Source organism: Neomonachus schauinslandi, chromosome 5 (assembly GCF_002201575.2).
Source record: "Neomonachus schauinslandi chromosome 5, ASM220157v2, whole genome shotgun sequence".
NCBI classification, from domain to species: domain Eukaryota; kingdom Metazoa; phylum Chordata; class Mammalia; order Carnivora; family Phocidae; genus Neomonachus; species Neomonachus schauinslandi.
This window is the reverse complement of record NC_058407.1, coordinates 136,313,132-136,334,320: the sequence shown is the minus strand read 5'-3', so window position 1 is coordinate 136,334,320 and position 21,189 is coordinate 136,313,132. Positions and strand designations below refer to the sequence as shown.

The following is a 21,189-nucleotide window of genomic DNA, read 5'->3' as shown; positions in this document are numbered from 1 at the left end:
AAAATTGATAAATAGTGAGCTCCAGTTAAATACCAGATATTGTGCTGGTAGTGGTCATAATGAGGATCGAGTACTAGAGACAAATGACAACAGTCTGATTGTGTAGCCGTGTCAGAAAAGACGCAAGATTCCCAGGGAATTTCTTCTCTGCTCTCACCATCAGCAGCAGACCTGTGGCGAAGACGAAGTAGAGTGTTCTGATAAAGATGAGCCTGATGTAGACGCGGATGTGTCCAGTGACTGTCCTACCATCCGGGTGCCACTGACATCTCTTAAGAGCCACCAGGGAGTGGTCATAGCCGCTGACTGGCTGGTTGGGGGGAAGCAGGCGGTGACGGCATCCTGGGACAGAACGGCAAATCTGTTCGATGTGGAGACGGCAGAACTTGTTCACTCTCTGACAGGTACTTTAAACGTTTGCGTTTTCCAGTTGTGTTTTTTTGATTGATGTGCATGTGTTTATATCTTACCTTGCAAATTACTTCTTGTCCAGTTCTCATGGTACTCAGGTTGTGATTTTTCAATGATTCTTTCTGAATTATAGAACTGTTTGTTAGCTAAATTTATCCTGTCTTTAGGGGATTTAATTGTAGCACGTTATATCTAGATATTTGAAAAATAGTTGGTCTGTTAGCTCCCTATTGCTTTGTAGCAAATTTCCAGAAAATAAGTGTCTTAAGATAACAAGAATTTATAACTTCATGGGTTCCCTAGGTCAGGAGTTCTGGGCATATGCTCGCTGGCCCTTGTGGGTGAAGTGGTGTTTGCTGCCTGGGGCTATGATTTCATCTGAGGGTTAGAGTCTGTCCTCCTACTTAACCATTGTTGGAAGGATTCATTTTGTTGTGGCCCATGGCTGAGGTCCCCATATGGCTGAAGTCCTTATTTTCTTGCTGCCTGTCAGCTGGGGACTGCTCTTAGCATCCAGAGGGTGACCTCAGGTCCCTCGTGGCCCCCTCCAGAGGTGTTTACCCACATAGGTGTTTGCTGTCTCTCCAGCTTCCTGGAGAACATCTCTTCTAAAGGGCTCACCTGATTAGGTCAGGCCACCCAGGACAGTTTCTTTTGATTAAGTTAAAGCCACCTGATTTGGAGGTCTTAGTTACATCTGCAAAATCTGTTTTGCCTTTTAATGTACCGAGCTTACCGGAGTGATATCTCGTCACATTTACAGGTTCTGCCCAAACTCAAGGGAAGGTATCATCCAGGGTGTGTATACCAGGGATGGGGGTCACCGGGACATCTTAGAATTATGCCCACCTCAGATGTTTTTGCAAATTTGTCAGTAAGTGAATTTCCTCATTGAGTGTTAAAGATTGTATTTTACTAAGGGCTCCACATATCATATTATTAGAAGTTATTCTGGAAGTGAAGAATTAAGACTTAATCTGTTCACACACTTAGCCTGCTGAAGAGATTGGCCAGACCTTCTAACTGTCAGGATCAGGAAGTGGGTTACACTCACACTCCTTTTCCTGATCCCTTTAAATGCATGAATGAAAGGACTTCCAGTTCCTGAGGGAAAACCAATCCCACCGTGAGCTCACATGCTATTTTTAAGTGATTTCTTACTTTTTCCTACCTCTATTCACTTTTACAAAATTAGCAGTAGAGACCATAAAGACTTTTTTGATTCTTGTGTTCTTAAGAAAACATCACTCTAACTGTACCTGCAGGTGGATGATCTTGCATTTTTGTCGTCTTTGGTTGTAGGGCATGACCAGGAGTTAACGCACTGTTGCACACACCCCACCCAGCGGCTTGTGGTGACCTCCTCCCGGGACACGACTTTCCGTCTTTGGGATTTCAGGGACCCTTCCATCCACTCCGTGAATGTCTTCCAGGGCCATACGGAGTGAGTCACAGTCATTTAGAGATCTTTCTTTAACTATTCGTGAAAAAGGTTTTGCGGGTGGATATTAAAACTTAATTCTTACCTTAATTTCCAGCTCCACTGTCTTCCAAAATGGCTGTTCTTTTCCTGAACGTTTAGCTCCATTTGTATATTTGCAAGAACTTAGAAGACAGAGTCACTGAAGTTCCCACAAGGAATTGGATGGGGGTAGAATGGGGCAGTAGGGGAGATCAGGAAATACTCTAGGGTTGGTGGCACTCATGTCCTCTGCTGAGAGGGCCCAGCCAGAGCTGGAGAAGAGACATACGTGTGTGCATGCGCACACACACATACACACTCAGACGCACACACAAATGCACACGCACTCACACTCTCACACACACATGCACACACGCAAATGCACACGTGCTCTCACACTCACATGCACACACACACAATCTCTCACATGCACAAACACTATCATACACGCATACCCTCAGACTATCACACACGCACACACACTATCACACACTCTCACCCTATCTCACTCTCACACAACACTCATGCTCACACGTGCACATGCACACACCATCACACTCTCACACTATCACACACACACACACACTCTCACACATGCACACACCCTGGCCCTCATCTTGTAGTGCCTCCCTCTGCTTGGCCATCTCTTGGGCAGCTCAGGCATAACCGTGTCTTAACAGAGCTCTTACTTCCTTCCAAAAACTTTTCTCCTGGTCTGACCATTCCTGACAAATTAAATGAACCTCTGTCTGGTTACTCGTCTGACAGATATCCCCAGTTCCCCGCTGTGCCCTCTCCATTCCACGAGTCCTACCTCCTGACTGTGTCTTGTCACCTGTTCCCATGCCACCATTGTCCCTGCACGCTGCCCCTCAGGACCAGACTGTGCCTGTTTCTCCTTGGCCGTGTGTGTCCTGCTTGAGCTTCTGCATGTCCAGAAAAGCTCCCGCATGCTCAGTAAACACTTCTTAATGAATGAATACTTGCTTATTTCGCTGCTTAAAAATACGAATTTTCTTCGTTCTTTCATATGATGCAGTAAATGAGTCTGTTTTATGTGTTAATGTTAGAATACTAAGATTTAATGTTTAGGATTAATGAAATGTTCGCAAGGAAACTGGGACAGAACTTTTTAAGAAGCTTGAGATTGGAAAAGAAGTGGTGTCTTGCATCTGAGGTGTGCTGCAGTGTTGGTGGTTGAAATCTCGGTGTGTTCTGAGAGCTTCCATGGTGATTGAATCATGATTTTCTGCTACCAGCTAGAGTAACCATAGCCCCGAAACAGAAGATGGCTAGTTCTCTGTGGTTGATGAAGGGCAGTGTTGCTGCCCGTGCGCAGGGCGGCTCTTGCCATGCCCCTACTTTCACAGGTTCCGGTCCCGTGGGCTCTGCTCTTGGCCATGGAGGGAATGGCTTCCAGTCAGCCTCGCCGGGATGATGCGGAGGGGGCAGCGGTGGGGCCGGGGGTGCCAGGAGCAGCTGCCCGTCATCTGTATTTGGGGTGAGGTTGCTCTGGGCCTGGAGGACAGGAGGAGCCCTGTGCTGTCACTGGAGTGCAAAGTGAGCTGGGCCCCCTGCATGCACAGCCCTACGCTGAGCCTGCGCTTCTCTTCTCCCCGGTGTTTTATTTTGAAGAGTTTCAAGCATAAGTGAAATTGAAGGGAGTAGGGCAGGTGGTGTCATGTTTCGCATGTCTGATTGGGGGTGTCGTGTTGCAGCTTGTGGATATATGAAATAATGGCTGTTTTTGAAGAGGTATAATTATGAGGAACATAATTGATTATGAAGGCTTGTTATTCTCACAGGGTCAGGAGTTCCATAGAGCAGGCGTGGACCTGTGTCTGCCCCTGGGCCTCTTGCATCCGCATCCCCCAAGATAGAAGTTGATGCTTCCATTCACTGTAGCTGAGGACACGTGGGCTTTTGAGCAAACACAGAAGATGTATACAAGCCCCACTCTTACTCAGACCATGTGCGTTTTCTCTTAACCGAATTAGGATGAACGAGCATGTTCGTTGACGTGTAGTTACAAAGATAAGGAAGTGTTCTCCCTTTGGCGCTGATTTCCCGTGGTAAGGTTCAGAGAAGGGGAGGTTTTACCTTTTTTTTTAAGCCTTTGGGAATTGGCAGGGCCCAGCTGGGGCTTGTTTGCCGTGGCTGTAGCCCGAGTCTGTCCTCATCATGACCGTGTGCAGGTGGGAGCCTCTGCTCCCACAGTGTGGAGAGGCCCCTGCCTGGTGAGACCCCACACTGCGTGGTCAGCAGGTGGGGCTGCAGCCTGTGTGATCCCTATTAAACAACCTTCCTGCGTTCTGATTGCTGTAAGCCTCTGCAAATCACTGCCGTTCGGAAAAGCAGGAGGTGAGACACGGATAGGATGTTTAGGTGACCCTCTTCTTAGTCAATAACTGTTGCTTTCTTGTCTCTGGCGGGGGCTGTCTAGGTTTGAGCCCATAGGACAAATAAATCCTACGCAATACGGTACCTGTGCAAGTAATGTCAGCATGTGCCCTCCCAAGGGCATGCTTTTTTTAGAACACAGGAGCCTAAGTCCCGACTAAGCGCACAGGAGCGGCTGATTTTGACTGTGTGTTCAGTTTAATAACTCACCTGTGATGTTCTGAGTGTGGCTTCTCAGACACACTAGGCTCTCCTGCCTCCCCTCAAACCTTTGGTCCCTCTGACAGATGCCCCTGCTGCACCTGTCCCTTCCCACTGGCCACGGCTGCCGTCACGGACCCATGGCCGCCTCTCTGGCATCCAGCAGTGCTCACCACCACAGGAAATAAGTCACACTGTTCTCTCGGAGCTGTCTCCTAGTCTGGGAGGTAACTCTTGGTTTCCCAGGTTGATTTTCTTGAGTTCTTTTAACCCGTTTCTTTTCTGAACATGAAAAGCACAGCTCCGACGAGAGCTTTTCTGTTCCTTACTTGTTGGTGTCACCTGAAGAGTTGTAGGTGGAGTGTTCTTTTGGTGGATCGTTGCTTAAGCAGAGGCAGTGTTTCTTAAAAATACATGACCACGTATTTCACTTTGACATGATGTGGGACACACTATGCAAAACTACTATCTTAGGGCATATTTTCATCTATAGGAACTCATCACATATTCTTAAGTGAAGTTATGTTAGAATCTGATGTTTTATAATGTAATTCACTTAGTTGTCCAGTTATTTTGAATTTCTGTATGTTGGGTTTTCTTGTTCTTTTTTTTTTTTAAAGATTTATTTGAAAGAAGAGAGCACAAGCAGGGGGGTGAGCAGAGGCAGAGGGAGAAGCAGGCTCCCCGTAGATCAGGGAACCCGATGTGGGGCTCGATCCCAGGACCTTGGGACCATAACCTGAGCCGAAGGCAGCTGCTTAACGACTGAGCCGCCCAGGCATCCGATATGTTGGGTTTTCTTAAGGCAAGATGTAACTGTATAGGTTTCAAGATTATTGGCCTAGTTTTATAATTTGATTTTTCTGGGGTCTGGGAGAGAGATATTTTTTCCTTTTCATTTTGTCGTACTGTTATCCTGTGCTGCTGTGGATTCTGTGCCTTTTGGTAAAGGAAGAGTTTGAGATGTAGCGCCTCGAAGTTTGTGCTGCCGTGATTTCTGCTTGACATAAGCTCTGTGTAAGGTTCTCATTGGAAATGTTTAGAAGGACAGATAATGTTTTTTCCTTCTTGATGTGTTCCCTTTCAGTTTTCACTGTGTATTGTGAAAGCCCTTCATTATAATAGGAATGTTACCGTGATAGGATTTGCTCAGCGCAGCTCTCTCTGTGACCATGGGAGCGGCTGTTGGATGGGCCCAGGGTGCACCGAGTTCCGCCAGGGTGGACTTTATGTCACTGGTGGTTTTCCCAATAGCAGGAATGAGAAATTGTGTGTACTGTTCTTGGAAAGAATAGAAATGTTTAATTGAAGTGTTTTGGAATGTCAGGAATTTGAACTACCAGCAGTTTGTTTTTGTATATTTCTGTCTTCATCGTCAGGAGATTGAACTGAAATCCAGTGCTTTTCATCTGAAATCAGCTAAATCCTTCCATGTTCGTGTGTGTGTCCCCTGACAATAGGATTCAGTCAGTGAGCTGTGTCAGGAAGTCTTGTGCTGTGAAGGACAGCTTGCCCTTCCCTCCCTGAACAGTGGTGCATGCTCCGTGTGGTGGGGTGCAGCACCCCGCTGATCCCAGTCGGACTCTGGCCTTGTGGGTTGTGCATATAGAGACCTTCTGCAAGAGGCTTCAGTGGTAATAAAGCTCATCGTAAGGTTCAGTCCACTAACTGTCCTTTGAAAGGAACATGAGAGCTGCCCATTTGGATTGTCCTCTAACAGGAGGTCCCGGCTTCCTCCCTCCCGGCACTGCCGCTTCTCTGTGGGTCTTGGTGAAGGGCCCCCCCCACTTTTCTTTTTTTTTTGTTTTGTTTCAATTGCTATAAAAAGGGACTGACAGTTGAGGCAGTCACTGGTCATTAAGCTTCCTCCGTGGGTGGCCAATGACTCCAGTCTGTACCCAGCTGACAGTATTCATAAGTGTGAATAAACTCTGGCATTGAAGAAACTCTGAAATTAACTCAACATGGGTAAAATATCTGAGAATGCAAAGTTGGTTTTTTTTTTTTCTGTTTTGCTTTAATTCTTCCCATATGATTATAACTTTATCCTCCAAATGTGAACTTTGGTGTTTTCTTCTAAAGAAAACAAAACACCACATTGAACAAAACAAAATTAAAAAAAAAATAAGATGAGAAATGATAATGATTGCTTTAAAGCTAAGACATTTTCATATGCTTTTATTCCCAAATAATCAGGGAAGATATTTGGTACTAAATACCAAATTCTAGGTCATATATGTATGAGATGAAAATAGCTTTGAATTTTGTGTCATGCGACTAACAATTTTCTTTGTGCTTTTGAAGAGAAAAAGCATTTTTTTTAAAGATTTTATTTTCTTATTATTTATTTGAGGGAGAGAGAGTGTGAGAGAGAGAGAGAGTGAGCATGAGAAGGGGGAGGGTCAGAGGGAGAAGCAGACTCCCCGCTGAGCAGAGTGCCCGATGCGGGACTCGATCCCAGGGATGCCAGGGTCATGACCTGAGCCGAAGGCAGTCACTTAACTGACTGAGCCACCCAGGAGTCCCGAGAAAAAGCATTTTGACAGCATGACATTTTTAACTGAGTGGTGGTGGATTTTAAGTGTTGAATTCTGTGCTTGGTCAGTGACTCAGGCTGTGTGCAGGCCCGTGGTGGGGGTGTATGGGGGCTGTCTGGTGACAGACCACCTTGGATGCTGAGATTTTGGTAGACTGCAATTGGTTTGTAGGTCCGTTATTCTTGGTGATCACTTGTGAGCCCTTGTCTGTGAGGAGGATGAGGAAATACATGTTGTACTGCATGGTTTCTTCTGGGGACTGGAGGACAGCTCCAGAAGGGCCCCTGGGGTGGGAGTGACAGTCGAGGAAGAAGGGGGCCTTGTAGCATCACAGCGGCTGAATGCTCATTGAGCCTAAACTCCTTTCACTTTTACACTCCCTGCCCAGCTGCCTGAGAGTCTGGAATTGTCTTCTTTTTAATTAGATGGTTCAAAAATAATTTTGAGAAGGTTTAGCGTGTCATGTAATTCCTGGTAATAGTTGGTTAATAAAGTTACCATAAAACCAAGGTCAAGAGAGGCTAAGGACACCCCCAGTATACTGCCCCAGTGGTTGTGTTATGGTGTATTTAGGACGTGTCATTTTTAGCGCCCTTTTCATGGAAATGAACAAGGAGAGGTTAGTGAATACAGTGAGCAACTAGAGCTGCTTGGGGGCAGCTCCACACCTCGCGTTAGCAGACAAGGCCGTGGTTTTCCTGTAAATGCGGCCATTTTTCAGGTGTCATTGGATTTCGCGGAGAGATTTCGCGGGTTGTCCTGTGTCAGCACCCACACCTCCCCTTCACCTCCGGTTTCTAGCCTGTAGTTTGGGGACTCGGGAATTTACTTAACAGTCCCCTCTTGATACATTTAAAAGTTGTTTCCAATTCAGAGTACAGTTTTTAAAAGTAAGAGGAGAATTAATATTTATTTACTCTTTGAAAATTCCTCATTTAAGAGGGGCTAATAGGTACCTAATAAAAATAAGGACTTTAAGGAAATGCGTTTAAATCACTTTACTTGACAGCTTTGTTGTGAGTTACCAGTTGCTTCACTTTTTACTGAGATGACCGAAGAAGAATCGTCAGGCTGTTAACACAGGCTAAACACTTCCTAACTGTTATAGACTCACTAAGATGGACCTGAGATGTGTGTGGACCAGCCTGCCCGTGTTGGCAGAAGGCTCTGAGTGAGGTGTGCGGCGAGCAGGGTGGGGAGGGAGCAGCCGCCTGAAGGCAGAGCTTGCTTTTGGAAGATGGTGGTGCTCATGGTCTGTGCGCCTGGCCCCTGACTGCCCACGCCGGGCCCAGGTGGGCCTCAGATCACCTGCTCAGATCTGCGCTTGCTTGCACTCAGCCTTGCTGTTGGGCCCGCAGGGTGCAGATGCTGCTGACAGAGCGGAGTAACACTCCATTTCCCTCTGTCCTCAGAGGCTCCACCGACTGGTTTCTCCAGAATCCCTCAAGGACCAGAACTTTTTTAAAAAGACTATTTTAAGTGTGTGTGTGTGTACAGAGAGGGACTTTGGACACTTTCAGCAGCTTTCTACATGCTGTTGGAGCCCCATACTGAGCCAGATGTCGGCACTCAGTCCAGAGCCTCCAGGGCTGAGTGTTAGTACTCATTGCAAAGTCCATGGAGTTGAGTGCTGGTACTTAACCCAGAGAATATAGACTCCGTGCTGTTACCCACCCGGTCTGATGAAGCGTCCCTGCAGGGAAGGCTGGGGAGCAGCATGCTCGAACTTCTTGGACCAGTGGGCATGACTGACACGGGCCACATGGGGAACGGGTTGTCTGTCAGTGTGGCTGTGGTTGGCTGCCCAGGGGCCAGCGTGGAGCACACAGACTTGGATACAATCGAATACCATCAAGGGTGTAATTGTGACGATCGTCCGTGGAATTCCGTGTGTGTGTGTGTGTGTGGGCAAGCTGGCCATGAGACTTCGCGCTGTGGAAACAGCGTCCACGATTGCAGTCATCCCCTCCCCCTCCCCCCCAGCCATTGGTCTCCTGGGTTCCTTGCCTAACACACAGGACAGGGCACTGGGACTTGCAGCCTGGAGAGCTGCTAGCTTCGGCCATGCCCCACAGGGTCTGAACCTTTGCTTAAGGGAGTCTAGTCTGGCTAAGGCTTAGTAAACCGAAGGAATAAAAGTATTTTCCCATTGTGTGTGTGGCAGCCCCCACCCCCGTGACTGTGACAGCTCATGTGCGGCTGTGGTCCGCAGTCCAGGGCAGCACCTGTCCTGTTGGGCCCGTGAGCACCAGGACCCCCGGAGAGTCAGTCCTCAGATGATCAGGCACAGACGGTGCCTGTCGCTCGGGTCAGTCTCCCATGTGAATAGAAGATGCGGGGAGTCAGAAGACTGTGATAATAGCTAACTCTGGCCTTTCAGCATGACCTGGGGTTTTCCGTCGCTGTCCTTGCTTGGGTGTGGGAGCCATGGGTGCTCCCTGGTGCCAAGTGTTTCTTGCCCCCTCAGGCTCCTTCAGTGAGTAAATCAAAACCCTGATTACAGGACACTTGTTCATCAGAGTGGCTGAGGTAGCAGCCTCTTCGGTGTCGGTGTGAGCTTGGTTCTGGCTTGTTTAATGCTCACGTGCACACGTATTCCATGTTCCATGCAGCCAGCGTCCCTTCTGGTGGGCATGCTGGCACATCCGTGTGCACATATCTGCATGTCACACATGTCATCTTCCATGTAGCCCGTGCCAATTTGGCCAGGCACATGCACACTCCCGGTTCTGAAGCACACTTGCACGCAGTCCTTGGGCCACGAGGGCCCCCAGCACCTGCAGTCCAGTGTTGAGGGGCCGTCACCCCTAGTCTGGCACTAGGGACGTCCACGTCAGCCTCTCCCATAACCAGTGAAGAAGAGGGACCTTCCTGCATGTGTGGCAGGTCACCACGGACCCAGGGTTGGGCTTGCTGCCGTCTGGGGCGTTTTCGGGAAAACACCAGATCTTTCTTTGATGTTGCAGTTTTTGGCTAATCTCCTAATGTATTTGAGAGTAAAAATCTTATGGCTCCTAATACATTTCCGACTTTAATTTTCCTGATTATTCTTATGAGTAGGGCTTGTCTATATCCTATTACTTTCAAAGCGGATGTAAAAGTTTTCCTTTTGGAAGATTTAAATAAACGAATCCTTTTAAATTCTTCACTTCCCAGTTTTTATACACAGAATCACGTAACGGTGACTTTGGCGGTGAGTTGATTAGCATGTAACCAGCGAAGTTACATTCAGAAACCAAGGGAATGAACAGTTAGCTTGTTAAAACCTGAGGGAGATCATTCTTTACCTAATTTAAATGGAATACATTCCTCCGATTTTGCCACAATTGTTGATGTAATTACAAATATTCAAAACTTAATTATGGTTGGCTGTTAACACTGTTTAAGAAGAGTGAAATGGGTGCCCGTGTGTCTCAGTTAAGCATCTGCCTTCAGCTCAGGTCATGATCCCAGGGTCCTGGGATCGAACCCGGCATTGGGCTCCCTGCTCCGTGAGGGGTCGGCTTCTCCCTCTGCCTCTGCTCCTCCCCCTGCTTGTGCTATTGCTCACTCTCTGTCAAATGAATGAATAAAATCTGAAGGAAAGGGGAAAAAAAAGAGGAAGAATGAAATAGCGACCAGACTTCACAGAAAGGAAATCAGAGTCTTGACCCTTTCTATTATAAGCATGAGGTTACCCTGTAAATCTTACTAAATTTAACTTTTCTGTCTCCCTTTTAAATCAGGTTGTGTGGAACTATCCTCTTTGAATAACCTTCTTAATTCAGTTAATCAAATGCCAAGGAGGAGGATTTAGCCAGGTGAACTAAGTGTTGTTTGACACATTCCCGAAGCCACTCAGGAGCCGTCTCCGGGGTGGGGGGGTGACCCTGGTGGTGGCAGAAGCTTCTCTGAAGCCTCGGCACAGGTCTTCGCCGCAGCAGGTCTCAGCGGCCCGTCACACTCACGCTGCCTGAGAACTGCACGTGTGCGGTTAGAGCGAGGACCATCACTGCCCCGCCGAGATGTGTGCTGTGTACATTCTTCGTGGTGGCGCACGCTCTCACACCAAGCAGGCCTGGCCCATCGAGGGGACTAGAACCCTGGGGAGAGAGCGGTTCTGTCGCTCGGTCCTGCCGGTGGCGCAGATGGGGCATCTGTCCGTTATGCCGTAGAGGGAGGTTCACGGAGCAGTGTCACCAGGCTGGAATATTGAGCTCCTGCTGCTGTAACTTCTTTTTCCAGGGAGCGCTTCAGATTTAAATCCTGAAAAAGAATCACGTGTGACACAAGTGTAACTTTTCCTTTGAATGTCTTTTATCTCAGGGCCTGCTTTTGTGAGAGTTAGCCATGGAGCAATGTTCAGAAGGGTGTTTCATTTGGAGAAGAGTTTTCGTTTTCTCATTCAGGCGCCTGAGATCTGAAGACACAGGCCGCCGTGCGCCGTCGGCGCTCTGAGAGGCACACGGGGCAGGCAGGACCGAGGCGAGTGCCCTCTCTGGGACCCTCCGTGTTAGTGTGGCTGCCTGGAGACTTGTGTCGTCGGTTACAAGTGTAGTTGATGGAACACACTGGGAAGTGGTGGTCGGAGAGGACTGTGGCCACGTGACGATGTACCCAGACGCGCAGTCACTGTCTGTGTCTTCTGTGCAGGTGTGTGAGTGAGTCTGGTCGGCTGGTCTGAAAGCCCTGCTCTGTGTGTTGTGCCGGCGCGGGTGGGCCACGGACGTGTTGAACGTGGCCTTTTCTGTGAATGTGGCTGTGTACTTGCCAGGTTGACAGGCCAGAGTGAGAAAGCCACACTGACCTCTCCCTGGAGACGCTTTTCCAAGGGGGCTCTGGTGTGTGTGTGGAGGGAGAGGGTGCCCCTGCTCCCCAGGTGTCTGTGTGTCCAGAGTGCTTGCTCCTCCGGTCTGTTCTTGCGTAAAAGTAGGACTTGTTTGTGGGAAGCTCTGCAGTCGGTTTCTGACGCGGGGCCAGGAAAGTGCACTGCTTTAGCATTTTCCACATCATGTGTTTTTTTCCTGAGCTGTGAAATTCCAGCAGATTGTTATGCAAAACAGTTTTGTGTCTCTGTGTGACTGGGAAGACAGCTGTTCGTCCTAATGAGGAGTGCTAGCATTACAGTCTTTCCGTTGATTGAGACCCACGGAGGGAGTGGAATGTTCCAGACCAGGCAGTGGTGTGCGGCGAGAAGGTACCGCGCTGTCAGCTGGAAGCACATGCTCGGCTGCTCTCGGCGACAAGATAAATGAGTTGGCTGGAGTTGGGCAGAGTCTGAGCTTTTCCAGTGAGCGGTCGTGGCTCAGCCACTTCCCCGTGGGACCCAAGTCTGAGGGTGCCTTCAGAACGATTGCCCCCTCACCAGCTTTTCCCTTTGATGCACTACAGTACCTGTCAGGATTGTGATTTGTTAAAGACCTAATGTCTTTCAGCATTTCATTAACATAAGCTGAGGCGGTCTTTTGTGGAGACTTTTTTCATTAATGTAGCAGAATGCTCACAACCCCCTGAGAACGAGAGTCTACGGAGAAGCCCCGGGCGTCTGCACGGCCCTGTTTGTGGTTGAAGTCCTCAGAGCTTGTGGTGGCCCCTGCACCTGGGCGCAGCAACCTCGTTTCCAGGCCAGCCCTCACATTGCCCTTTGTGTTTGGAATAGGGAATTCAGGGGCGTCGTCAGGTTGAAGTTCTGGGCTTACCCTCCCCCTCTCCCCATTCTCTGTGCGTCACATGTGGGTCCCTCTCGGGTCTCAGTGACCTCCACGTTTGTCCACGTTGTGACAGACAGCAGGATTTCCTTCTTTTTTATGGCTGAATGAGATCCCATTGTTTATATACACATCACATCTTTTTTATCCATTTGTCTGTGGACAGCCGCTTAGGTGGCTCCTTTGTCTTGGCTGCTGTGAGTAGAGCTGCAGTGAACACAGGAGCGCAGATAGCTCTTCAAGGTACTTTCTGTAGGATATATTGCCAATGGTGGGTAGCTACATTTTTAACTTCTTGAGGAACCTCCATACTGTTTTCCAGAGGGGCTGCACCAGCTTGCATTCCCACCAGCTGTGTACGAGGTTCCCCTTTCTCCACGTCCTCACCAATGCTTGTGTTCTGTTTTTTTTTTTTTTTTTTTTTTTTTTGATGGTAGGCCTTCTAGTGGGTGTGAGGTGGGATCCTGTGGTTTTGGTTTGCATTTCCCTGATGATCAGTAATGTTGAGTGTCTTTTCATGGGCTTTTTGGGCATTCATAAATCTTCCTTGGAGAAAAGTCTATTTAAGTTCTTTGCACTTTTTTTTTTTAAGATTTTATTTATTTATTTGACAGAGACACAGTGAGAGAGGGAACACAAGCAGGGAAAGTGGGAGAGGGAGAAGCAGGCTTCCCACGGAGCAGGGAGTCTGACACGGGGTCCTGAGCCGAAGGCAGACACTTAACAACTGAGCCACCCTGGCGCCCCAATTTTTTTTTTTTTTAAGATTTATTTATTTATTTTAGGGAGAAAAGAGAGAGTGCATGTGTTAGTGGGGGAAGAGCAGAGGGAGAGGGAGAGAGAATCTCTTGCAGACTCCCCGCTGAGTGTGGAGCCCAATGCGGGCCGGATCCCAAGACCCTGAGATCATGACCTGAGCTAAAACAGTCGGACGCTTAACTGACTGAGACACCCAAGTGCCCCTCTTTGCACATTTTTAAGCTGGTGGTGGTGGTGGTGGTTGAGTTAAAGGAATAAGTTTTTTCCAGTGTTCTGGTTAAACTGAAAGTTGGCATGGATTTTTTTCCCTTAATCTTCTGGTGTCAGGTGTGAGTATATAGACGTTTGGCAGGTTCTGTGTAATCCATGTCTTCTGGTAGCTTCTCTTCACTCCATTGCCTGAGAAGGTGGAACAGAATAGAATGGACTAGTTTTCTAGTGTGCTGAGAAGTTGGGTGTGCTTATGTTTACTCTTACAGCAGTTAGCAGAGAGAACCCTCGGCTTCCGCGTCTCCAGTCTCCTTCCTTCCTGCCTCATCAGGGTCTCTGGCAGCGAGACCATGTGCTCATCCATGGGTGGAGAGGACTTGTGTCTGTACCCTGAGACTTCCTGATGATCTTCTGAACCTATGCCCTTTCCTTGCAGCACTGTGACCTCTGCTGTGTTCACCGTGGGAGATAATGTTGTTTCGGGCAGTGATGACCGCACCGTGAAGGTCTGGGATTTAAGGAATATGAGGTCTCCCATTGCGACGATTCGCACAGACTCTGCCATCAACAGGTGAAGGGAGCTGTTTGTTGTGCCTTGAGAGGGTGGATTATAATGTGGTGTCTTATTCATATAAAGTTAGTGTTTAATAGATCCTTGGAAAAGCAGCTTAGACTTCTGGGGAAGTATGTTTTTGGGGGGGTAATATTTTTTATTGATCCTCTAATGCATATTTTCATATCTCCTGTATGCTGAAATGTAAGTATAAAATCCGGCTGGTAAAGTGAGCTTCGTGGGCTAAGAATGGGCCACCTGTAGGGCTGTGTTTGAGTTGCTATGTAGCGTGTGCACGTTACGTGTGAGTCATGTGGTCTCTGCATTCTGATGCTGCCGACGGATGGTACCTGTGGTTTGCTCATGTGTTTTCCTTGGAAATGTGAATGGTGTAGAGTCTCCTGCGTGATGCTCTGTAAATTGAGACACGCATGCTGTCACCGCTTTGTGTGTAACCCACTTTTATCTCTTCTTTGCAGGATCAATGTATGCGTTGGCCAAAAAATTATTGCCCTCCCGCATGACAACCGACAAGTGAGATTGTTCGACATGTCAGGTGTGAGGCTAGCACGACTTCCCCGGAGCAGCCGGCAGGTAACTGTGCTCTTGATATGTGTGTTGGCAGAGAGCCTTAGGGACAACTGGGAGTCTGTGTCCTAGGTCACCACTAACAGAAATAGACTGTGAGCCCCACATCCTTTTACGTTTTCTAAAAAAAAGAGAAATTCATTTTAGTAGTGTATTTAATTTATGTTGATATACTCGAGATAATATAATTTCAACTATAATCAATATAACAATATTAGAGTTTTACATTCTTGTTTTCCTATTATCTTTGGATGCTAGATTTTCGTTGGAAATACTTGATCTGTATTTAGAGCTCATAAAATTTAAATTTGAAACTGTTTCCCAATACCTCAACTGAGAGTGTCACGTTTTTTAAAAACGTCAATGAGATTGCACACTCAGTTCCTCACTCTGATTTGCGGAGCTGTTTGCGTGTGTAGTAGTGGTTTCCACGTTGGAAAGTAGACTCGGATCTTGGCAAGTGAAAGTATGGAGCCGGAAGGGTGTTAGGTGAGGAGTACTGAATGTGGTGACGCAGAAGCCGTGGTGTGGACCCACCTCCACCCACAACCAGAAGACACCTTTCCATGGCAGGTCCAGGACAAGGGGACCCCATGTAGATACAGCTCAGACGATGCACCGGGAGCGGCCCAGTGTCCGCTGTGCTGGCTGGACCGCCCGCCACGGTGTCTCCGTGTGCTGAGAACTGGTTGGTGCTCGTGGCACCAGCTCACACCTGCTGATGCGGGATCTCTGAGGGCCACCTGGGCCCCTGGGCGTAGATCGTTCCTGGGCCACTGGAAGTGGGAGAGGCTGGCTCCTTCTGTGGGAGCAGTGTCTCTGCAGGCTTGGTGCTTGAGGGAGCCTCACCCCGCGGCCCCTCTCCTTTGTTTCCTTTGGTGTTTTCTGTGTCGCTGTGGCACACAGCTGTGTGGGCGAGCTAGTACCCTCGGGCGGCCCCTGACCCTGCCGTCAGTGTGTCTGTGCCCCCTGGCGCCCGCCACCCTTGCTGCTGATGGCCACAGCTCTGCTGGCCTTCGTGGAGACACCCCGTGTCCTCCTCGTGTGCAGCCTCACGGACAGTGACCATCAGGCGGCCCTGTGCGGGGTGTGGCTTCAGGAACGCTCGACTGAGGGTGGTCTCGGAGGACGACTGGCGGGGGCTCTGCTGTCAGCGGGGCAACGACTTTTCTTTAAGTGGCACCGACTTTCTGTGAAAGGCCTCTGCCCTTAAGACGGGATTGTTTCATCTGTTCTCCCCTTTTAGGGCTGGTACATGTATTGTTGGAAGCGGGTTATTGAACTTTTGAGTACACATCATCGAACCTACTCATGAAATTAGATTACCTGATAAGAGCTTCACACCCGCTAACAAAGGGAATTTTTCATGCTTGGGTCCTGCTGAGAGTCTTGGGTGTGCCGCCCACGCGGCATGGCTAACACGATGGCTTCTCTTCCTGACGTGCCCTGCCGCATGGGAGGTCTGCCCCTGAAACACAGCACCGTGTTGTGGGTGTGGAACCTCACTACTTTGACAAGATTTTCTGCAAGAGAGGTTCTCGGTGCTACTAATTCCACTGAGGTGATTTCAGCCTTGTTGAAACTGTAGAATTTGTTGTGCTTGGATTTATACCCTTTTAAAGTGGTGTGTTAAATAGTTATTTTTAAGAGTAGTGAATAACATTTCAGTTCATTCTGAGCTTGTAATGCCTCTTCTGAGACACAAACATGGTTTTCAGCGTCACAGAACCCCAGCTGGAAATCCCTGGCTTGTATCACCCCGGCTTCCTTCAGCTGACGGATTGGAGGCAGAGAAAACAGCAACCCGTATTTGACCCTGGTAGTGAGAGTGACGGTGGCTAACAGTATAAAGCTGTCTTACTTTGGGGAGAGTGTGTGTGGCATTTCCCAAAAGTGGGTTTCAAGCGAGGCGAGCTCTGTAGAGTGCTAGGAGAGACTGAGCGGGGAGGTTCTGTGCGCGGTGTCAGAGGTTTATGGCAAGGACACAGGGTCCTGGGGTGGGCGTGCAGCACCCTGTCCGGGATGCGTGCCATGACCCTGGGTGGGTGCGTGGCATTTTCAGAACACATGTGCCCACAGAACCTCTTTGGATGTGTGCCCCACGCATGTCCCCACGCACGCAGGCAATCCACGGGAGATGGGAGGCTGGACTCCAAACCCGAGCTGGCTTCCAGCTCCGTCCTGGGCGAGCTGCTCGTACAGACCATTGTTCTGAGTGCCACAGGGTCTCTTCCACACACCCATTTGCTTTCTACCATGAATGCCTTGAGTTGATTGATCATCTTTAATTGGTTCCTGCGCAGACTCTTGAATTTACTACAAGTTAACAGATGTGTTGTTCACTCTTTCTCCTTGGGTTCTTAACAGAGAAGTGATAGAAGGTTGCTCTTGAAACCCTTTGTGATGTGGGCTTGCATTTGCAATACCTTTATTCTGTGGCCTGTTGTTGTCTCTCTCACATGTGTAGATAGCACTGTTCACATGTGAAGGGTTAGTGGAGGGAACTTTTGTGTCATTCTTTTGAGTGTTTTGTTTTACTTATTGAATTTCTGTGAGCTTTTCTTAATTCTGCTTCCTGTACTTTATTGTGTGTTGCTATAGTAACAGCAGCATATTAGACCGACCACGTTAATCTGGAACATATGCTCGTGTCCTAAGGCGCTGTTCGTATCTCTGTACATATGCACTAGGGATATCCCACTATAAACTTTGCTGATATTTTGCAGTAATTTTTTCCATAGCTGGAATTCTGAAGGTGGCAGGAATTTACTTGGGAGGGCCATTTATTTTATCCTTGTTTTATTTGGTTCCAGATATGTTTTTCTGGGTCCTTAATTACCTGAGGCAGTTATTTGTTACAATGATCTTTGAGGTCTTTAAATGAGTTTCATTTAATATATTCCCAAATGTCATCTAGCCTCATTAAAAAACTTCAAATTCATCATTTACTCTTTTTTTCTGACTGTAATCCTACTCATTTTTAAAGAACCCCGGAATGGTGTAGGTGTGAATCTCACTGACTTCGTCATGTGTTCTGACGCCACTCTCTTCGCCTCCACTCCCCCACGGCACATGCACAGTGTTTCTGGCTCACTCTGACTAATGCTGCTCCTTAAGTGGTGTTCTTTCCATTCTGTCGTGGTGTAGTTGTTAATTTGGCTGAGGTTTTATGGCATGTGTGCTTCAGGAATAATATACTAATTCTGGTTTGTGTGATTGGAAATAGGGCCACAGAAGAATGGTGTGCTGCTCGGCGTGGAGTGAGGACCACCCCATGTGCAATCTGTTCACCTGCGGGTTTGACAGGCAAGCCATTGGCTGGAACATCAACATTCCTGCATTGTTACAAGAGAAATAAGGTCGCCGGCGCCCTTAGCTGTGTAGTTCACCATGGACCTATGGACTGGTGTCGCTTTTCTCCTACTCGTCAAGCCCTTTTTGTGAGAGTTGCACCCTGGAAAGGGTGGTTTGTATGTTCTTTTCTCATTGTGCCGAGCTTGCATGAAATGTACAGCAAAATGTATGGTCACATGTCTTTATTTTCGTCTTGTGTGTGTGTTGGCACCCTCTGGTCAGTGGACTGAAGCCCCCTTCCCTGTAGCACGTTGTGTGTTGTGAGTTCCTGGTGTTTGACAGATGACAGGAGGGCATTACGTTTGCGTGAGTTCAGTGTGAACCTGTGTACTTACTGTGAGGCGTAAGCAGTCTGTGGCATTTCTGGAATCATCATACATATCTACCTTGTCCCGGGAAGGTCACGGAGCTGCATCTGCATTGGCTGGCGATTGGCAGGCGTGATGGGAGATCTCATGTTTACTTCCGTCTGAGGGTTTAGCATGTGCTGTGGTGTAGTTCAGCTTCAACTCTGTATTCTGGTATAGTTGTGTAAAATTTACCTGGAATTGAGAAGTTAAAAACAAAACGCCAACTTTGCAACATTTGGAAAGATTTTTTTTTTGAAAAGGAAAAGTTTCTGCTCTTTTTATAGAAAATCATTTCAATCTCCTGAGGTCTCATATTAGCAAATTCAAAAATACGATTCTAATCACTGATTTCAGATATTAAGCAAAATTTAAAGCACTTTAGTTTATAGCTATGGTTATAAACAGTTTTTAGAAGTTTCAAATGACTTATCCAGTGAATGTGACTTGAACTTATAAAGAAGGCCCTGCCTGCTACCTGAAAACAAAACCTTATTTATTTTCTACACTTTGGTTTGCGTATTTCTAAATGGGTTCACTTCCTTGGTGGTGTTTGAGAGCCAACAATGCAAATAAATGAGTACTACCTCAAAAATCAATGTATTTGGAAAACGTGGGAGTCTCGCTGATGCCTAGCTAGAGCACTTTTGACTGCCGAATTCAGTTCAGAAGGCAAGAAAGACAATCATAGCAAATGTATCCTGAGGACAAAAGCTCTTGCATTAGCTGACAAGGTGGTAGCGGAAACCATGCTTCGCAGGGTACAGGATGCTCCTGTTTCGGCAGCTGGGACACCTCTCAGCGCCAGTCCTCCCGCTGCCTGGGCGAGCCTGTCACTCTTGCCTTCTTAGGAGTTACTGTTGTCTGGTGTTTGTGAGTTCATGTTTCTTGCTCAGTTACAGTTTTGATAAAGAGCCATCTCCATGTACTGCCCTTCTCATTTTAATACTTTGAATGTGTCTGCTTGGAGAGGCCCAGAGGGGAACAGTGGCAACGATCATGGGTGCCCCCCACCTCCCAGTGGTGACTGCTGGTGGAGTGCCGTTTGGCAGGGTGTGGTGTGAGCAGAGTGTGTGGGCTGTCCTCAGTCCTGTGTGAATGCGCCTCTCTTGAGGCTCCTTTTGCTCAGGTACTGTGTGCGGTAGCTCATCTTAGGAGCTTCAGCCCTGAATTATCTGGAACGATTCTGAAATGACTTACAGTGTGGAAGGGAAGAAGGGCCAGGAAAAACTCGTCATGATGTAGTTAGGGCTGAGGTTGCCGACTAAAGACTAGAGGACAAACAACAAATGCTTCAGAGCAGCTCTTTTTCCAAAGCCTGGCATCTCCCCACACCACACCTGAGAATGTGGGCCAGAACGTCAGCGTCCAGCCCCTGCCGACCCGGCAGAGCGCTGGTGACTTCGGACGCTGAGCTGTGCGTCCACACTCTTGGGCTCCTGTTGTATTTTAATTTGAATGTCTGAGTGTCTTAGAATCATTGTTAGGAGCATTGAAAAATGTATACAAACATAGCGAAATCAAACTTAAGAACCAGATCTCTGCCAGATTAAAAAAATTTGAAGCTTTTAACTCAACATTTTTGATGCTATTCAGTTCTCTGCAGACTAGTGCCCTCTGTGTCCAGCAGCTGCTGACCTTCTCGCTAGCAGGAGGGGCCAGCCTCCTCCCTCCTCACTTCTCCACGGGGCATGGGCCTCATGGTGTTTGTGCGCACTCCCAGGAGCAGGATACCCTACTGCTAACCACCGCGTTGTCCTCGGACATGGTTCCGTTCAGCTGCCACTGTGGCCTTGGTGGTGGTGTTTTCAGGAGTCATGGAGATTTGGGATAGGGAGTGCATGTGTGTGCATGGGTGTGTGTGCGTGTGTGAATGTGTGTGAGTCTGTGTGCATGGATGTACCTGTGTGGCTGGAATTAAGCCATGTGATCAGCCACACGGGATCTCATCTGAAATAGTGTTTGGAAATGAGAGTGGTTTTGTCCTATGTGCTCACATGTCCAGAATTTCATTTAATAATGGAAGGAAAATGTGTGGTAACTGGAAAATGTGTATTGATAGAGAATCTCGTAAGAACTATGTTGTCGGACAGAACAGCACTCTTTCTCAAACCACTGCACATCAGTTTCTGGAGAGACAAAAATTCTGTACATATTTTGGAATTTGAAGAATCCTATGTAAATCATTTATTGCTTAAATCTGTGAAAAACAAGTTTCTTTGGGGGGGAAGTATACATTTATAAGTGTTGTGTAGAAGCAAGTGTTTTTATTGTATTGATGTAATTGTTTTTAAGTGTTGATTATCTTCATTGCAATATGAAATTCATTAAAAATCCACATTCTGTAATAACTATTGTCAAAGTTTTATTTTATTAGGACTCTCTCTTTTTTTTTATTATTTTACTTATTTTTTTTTAAATGTTTTGCTTTGATGAAATATTGTTAACAGCTACTAAACACCACAGTGATGTAGAAATCAAACAAATTATAGAACTGCCCACTTGAAAAATTTTAACTTTAGACTTAAAAGATCGGTTGTGTTCTATTTCCTGTCTGTCTGTCAGGCTAATGTTAAGTGACATGTAATTATGCTTCTCCATTCCGGCATCACTGCCCCGACAATTTCTGGAGGGAGTTAACAATGTGATATAATGCAGGTGCTTGTCAAAGTTCCTCAGA

The 21,189-nt window shown here is 47.4% G+C and overlaps 1 protein-coding gene across 3 annotated transcripts in view; it reads left to right on the top strand.

The window, feature by feature from the left end:
- The window catches only part of WDR37 (WD repeat domain 37), a 54,883-nt gene extending 34,032 nt beyond the window's left edge, over positions 1 to 20,851 (top strand). The window contains exons 10-14 of one of the 3 annotated variants that reach the window (XM_021690901.2): positions 170 to 404; positions 1,714 to 1,855; positions 14,104 to 14,238; positions 14,700 to 14,814; positions 18,035 to 20,851. In XM_021690901.2, the coding sequence (XP_021546576.1) occupies positions 170 to 404; positions 1,714 to 1,855; positions 14,104 to 14,238; positions 14,700 to 14,814; positions 18,035 to 18,166 (759 nt within the window). In that variant the 3' untranslated portion in view covers positions 18,167 to 20,851. Of the gene's footprint in view, positions 1 to 163; positions 405 to 1,713; positions 1,856 to 14,103; positions 14,239 to 14,699; positions 14,815 to 18,034 lie in introns of all 3 variants that reach the window. The other 2 variants (XM_044915556.1, XM_021690900.2) reach the window with 2 other exon arrangements.
- The last annotated feature ends 338 nt before the right edge of the window (positions 20,852 to 21,189 follow it).